This window comes from Oculina patagonica, chromosome 8 (assembly GCF_052425735.1).
Source record: "Oculina patagonica isolate OP01 chromosome 8, crgOcupat, whole genome shotgun sequence".
In the NCBI taxonomy this organism is placed as follows: domain Eukaryota; kingdom Metazoa; phylum Cnidaria; class Anthozoa; order Scleractinia; family Oculinidae; genus Oculina; species Oculina patagonica.
Genome location: NC_135765.1, coordinates 21,514,550 through 21,519,511, shown reverse-complemented (window position 1 = coordinate 21,519,511; position 4,962 = coordinate 21,514,550). Strand labels below are relative to the sequence as shown.

General features: G+C 38.6%; 1 protein-coding gene across 1 annotated transcript; it reads left to right on the top strand.

Moving 5' to 3' along the window:
* Window positions 1-504: 504 nt before the first annotated feature.
* On the top strand, window positions 505-1,509 carry LOC144662745 (uncharacterized). The gene has a single exon (XM_078523638.1). The coding sequence runs from the start codon at window positions 700-702 to the stop codon at window positions 1,507-1,509; it is 810 nt and encodes a 269-aa protein (XP_078379764.1). The 5' UTR covers window positions 505-699.
* The last annotated feature ends 3,453 nt before the right edge of the window (window positions 1,510-4,962 follow it).

Genomic DNA, 4,962 nt, shown 5'->3' with positions numbered 1-4,962 from the left:
TCTTGCGATGAAAACTTATTCCAAAATGGTGGAAAATACGTGTTTCTTTTGTTTTTATGTTAATTGGCCCTCATTACCTTGATCGCGTCTACAGAATTCAAAACAATCTTTGGCATAAAACGAGGCAATTAACATATAGGCACGAAGGATAATGTATTTTCCGCCATTTTGGCGGTATGATCCACTTAGCTCAACAGCAGCCATATATTTTTTAAAAAAAAATCATTTTGTGTTTTCTTTTTCTTCACACATTATTTTTAAATGCGTACAGCTAACAGACCTATTCTTGGTTTTCCCGTGACGTCATCAAAATTCTAAAATCCAGAATCGCAAGACCCCGGAGTTTGCCCATTTTGAATTTCGGAGTTTCACGCCACACGACATCAAAATGGCCGCCAGAAGGCTATTATACATGCTTAAAAAAAGCCTCATCCGGTGATTTTTAACAACCTGGACTGGGTCGAGTGATGGCGAGACTGGGTCGAGTGATGGCGGCGGAATGAACGCTCGCTTCCCCGCCTGCGAAATTTTGAAGCTCGTGTAGAAGCGTATGGCACAAAGCATTGTAAAATGGATCGGAAAACGCAGGAATAGATCGTCGGCGACGACCAAAGAGCGTCGCCGGACTATAAAAAGTCAAAAAACTGTTCAGAAAGTTCAAACAACGACACCGAGCTCGAGGCGTCAACCGATGAGATAATGACCGCTCTAGATCTTACTGAAGGAATTACTGAAAAACTGCAGCTAATCCTCGCTAAAGTAGAAAAATTAGACAGTATCGAGTCATCTATAAGAAACATCGAGTCCACCTTGGGAGCACTTGAATTAAGGATACAGAAATTGGAAGACTTCGAGACGTCAGCCACAGAAGACTTTGCGAAGCTTAACAAACGATGCAGCGACGCAGAAAAACAATGTAAAGAGAAGCTTGAAATCTTTGAAGCCAAATTAGCTAAACACAACAGCATGATAGCAAAGCTAGAGACTAAGGAGCAGGAAATTCACACCAAATTGGAAGAACTCGAGACGAAAGATCTCTACCTTGAAGCGTACTCTAGAAGAGAGAACATTAAATTCACTAACATCCTAAAATTTAGCTCTCCGTCAAGAAGGCAAGAGGATACCGAGGAAGTACTCAGAGGTTTTCTCGATGAGCAGTTGGGTTATTTGCAAGCAAGAACCGTGGAGATACAAAGAGTACATCGACTCGGAAAGAAGAGGAATGATGGTGAACCCCGGCCGATACTGGCGAGATTTTTGAGGTACAAAGATTGTGAGGACATTCTCTCGCTTGGACGCCATCTCCAGGGCAGCAATTACCAGATGTTCAGAGATCTGCCCTACGAAATTGTTAAGAGAAGGAAGGATCAGATGGCTACTCTTAAGAGGGCGAAACAACTTAACATCCCGGCGTCTTTCAGCAAAGCTCAACCGGACAAGCTTTTTGTCCGTGGAAAACTATGGCCCGTCGGAAAATCCTTAGACGCAACGGACGATATAGATGAGTAACTGTTTAGCAGCCTTTCTGGTAAAAAACGTTTATCCCGTGCTTATACTTCTACTTTAAATAATTTATGTATTTTAGTTTTTTCTAAGCAGGCGGGAAGGGAAAAGCTAGCGAATATCACCTCCCTTTATCAAGCTATAGCTTTAGCTACATCATTCCTCCTAGTGGAGAATCAGTTTTATTAGAACAGCGTGTGTATGTTTTTTGTTAGTTATCTGCTTGGAGTTTTCCCTGCTTTCTATGTTTTTTTGTATTTGTTTGTACTTAACGTCAGTGAAACTCGATGACCTCGTTTGTAGTAGACATCTAGCAACACTTCTTTTGGCCTCTTCGATTTATTTTTCCAAACTGTATTACTCTGTTTCTTTTTATTTATTTAGACGATTCAGCTCTAATTACCATAATACGGGCAGAACTCGCGGGATCCTGATGGTGACACCAAGGCATGTGGGAATATTTATAACCCAATGGCTTTAACAATAGCCTCTTTAAATGTCAGGGGACTCAGGGATAACACGAAACGTAGAGAGGTGTTTAATTGGTTACGAAGAAAACATTTCTCAATTTATATGCTACAGGAGGTACATTGCACCGAGCAATCAAATGATCTCTGGGCTGCAGAATGGGGCTACAAAACAATTTTTAGCACCTACAGTAGTAACAGAGCAGGAGTATGCATACTTTTCAACAGTAATTTCAACTTGCAAATTCAAAGGCTTTTTGTTGATCCGTTAGGACGTTTCATTATATGTGACATCAAAGCAAATGAAAGGTGTTTTACTCTTGGCAACATTTACGCTCCAAATGAAGACAAACCAGATTTCTTTCAGGATTTCTTTAATCACCTATCAGATTTTGACTGTGAAGATGTAATCTTAGGAGGAGACTTCAATCTTGTACTCGACATAGAAACAGACAAAAAAGGCGGCGTCGCTAAAACGCACCAGCATAGCTTAAAAGTCGTTGAAGATTTCTGCCAAAAACTAGATCTGACAGACGTTTGGAGGATCTTAAACCCAAATAGCTATAGATACACATGGAGACGACGGCGTCCAAATGTTCATTGCAGATTGGATTTTTTTTATAGTAAGCCAAAGTTTAGTTGGAAACACTACCCTTGCAAATATCATGACAGGTTACAAGACAGACCATTCGATGATTACATTAAGCTTATCACTACATTCAAATCCAAGAGGGCCGGGATTTTGGAAATTAAATACATCCTTTCTAACTGAAATCGATTATATTAACCAAATTAAATCAACCATTTCGGCTACTCTTGAAGAATACAGAAATGATGACTCAGTAAACCCCGCATTACTTTGGGAAATGGTAAAACTCAAAGTGCGCGAGAAATCGCTCCATTACGCAAAGACTAAGAAAAACATGACTAAACAGCGGGAGCTAGAAATAGAAGAAACAATAGCCAAACTTGAAGAGAAAATTGATAATTTGCATATAAATAATCAAGACACGCAATACTTTCACCTCGAACAGCAATTAGATGAACAAAAGAGTGAGCTTGAGAGAATAATAGAATTTCGCACCAAAGGTGCAATCCTAAGATCAAAAACTAAATGGTACAACGAAGGAGAGAAAAACACGAAATATTTCTTAAATCTTGAGAAACGTCAATACAAGCAAGGAACAATAAGCCAACTTAAAACAAATGATAACGATTTTGCTACCACCGATGCCGAGATATTAACTGAATGTGTGACCTTCTACAAAAATTTGTATACATCTAAAGTAAATGTTCTCAATCCAGAAGACATCTCTTTTTTCTTCTCGCAAGTCAACGATACAGTTCTCACTGAAGATGAACAGAAAACCTGCGAAGGATATCTAACAGAAAAAGAATGCCTAGAGGCCTTTCGAAGTATGGAACCGAACAAGACTCCGGGAAGCGACGGATTGCCAGCTGAATTTTATAAAGTTTTTGGAAAGAAATATCTACTACCCTCATCAGAGCACTTAACTATTCTTACGAATCTGGACAGCTATCAACAACCCAAAGAAGGGGTATTATCAAACTGATTCCTAAGAAAGATGCAGAGCCTTTCTTTATAAAAAATTGGAGACCCTTAACACTTCTTAACTGTGATTACAAAATAGCAGCAAAATCAATTGCGAACCGCATTAAAATTGTGCTCCCAGATCTTATCAACAGTGACCAGACGGGCTTTATTAAAGGTAGATTTATAGGAGAAAACATTCGGCTTATCGACAGCGTTATTGGTTTTGCAAAAGAGAGAAATATACCGGGATTACTTCTATTTTTAGATTTTGAAAAAGCCTTTGATACTATAGAATGGCCTTTCATTAGGAAAACTCTTCGATATTTCGGATTTGGCGATGGCGTCATTAACTGGATGAATATCTTTTATGGTAACGTGGAAAACTGCGTTTTAAACAACGGATGGGCGAGCAACTTATTTGAAATTCAAAGAGGAGTAAGACAGGGATGCCCTCTCTCACCCTATCTTTTCGTTCTGTCCGTTGAAGTACTAGCTAAAGCAATCCGAGAAAACAAAAACATCAAAGGTATCCTTGTCAACCAAAATGAAATTAAAATAAGCCAGTACGCAGATGACACGACACTAATATTGGATGGATCAAGGAGCTCTTTGGAAGCCTCTCTTAAAGTACTCGATAAATTTGGAGCTGTCTCTGGTCTCAGACTTAATGATAAGAAAACGGAAGCCCTTTGGATCGGGTCTAACACTGGCAAGGACCATATAATACTTCCAGAAAGGAATTTCAAATGGCCAAAATATAAAGTTAAATCCTTAGGTGTATGGATTTCAGTTGATCCTGAAGCAACCATAACGCTGAACTATAAAGAACGATTAGCTAAAGTTCGGAATGTCCTTGACTGCTGGAAATATCGCAGACTTACACTAATCGGCAAAATAACAGTATTGAAAAGTCTAGCGACCTCCCAACTTGTTTATGTACTATCTCCGCTATGTACAGATGTGAGTGCAATCAAAGAAGCGAACAAACTTTTCTATACATTTTTATGGAATGGAAAAGGTGACAAAATCAAACGAGATGTAATGATTAACGACTATCCTCACGGGGGTCTTAAAATGATAGATATTCAGTCTTTCAGTAAGTCTCTAAAAGTAACTTGGATTAAAAAATATCTTGACACTGAAAACCAAGGAAAATGGAAACTTTTCTTTGACTTAGAACTAGGAACATTTGGAGGAAAAATAGCCCTTACAGGAAACCTCGACAAGAAAGACACAACCAGCACTGCAAAAGCTTCAAATAGTTTTATAAAAGAAGTCTTGACAATCTGGTCAGAAGCAAATTTTGAAGACAATATAATTTCTGAGAAACAATTTCTTGATCAATCCTTATGGTATAACTCGTTAATTAGAATTGAAAACCGCCCTATTTTCTACAAAGAATGGTTTAACAAAGGCATTAAAAAAGTGAAACATTTG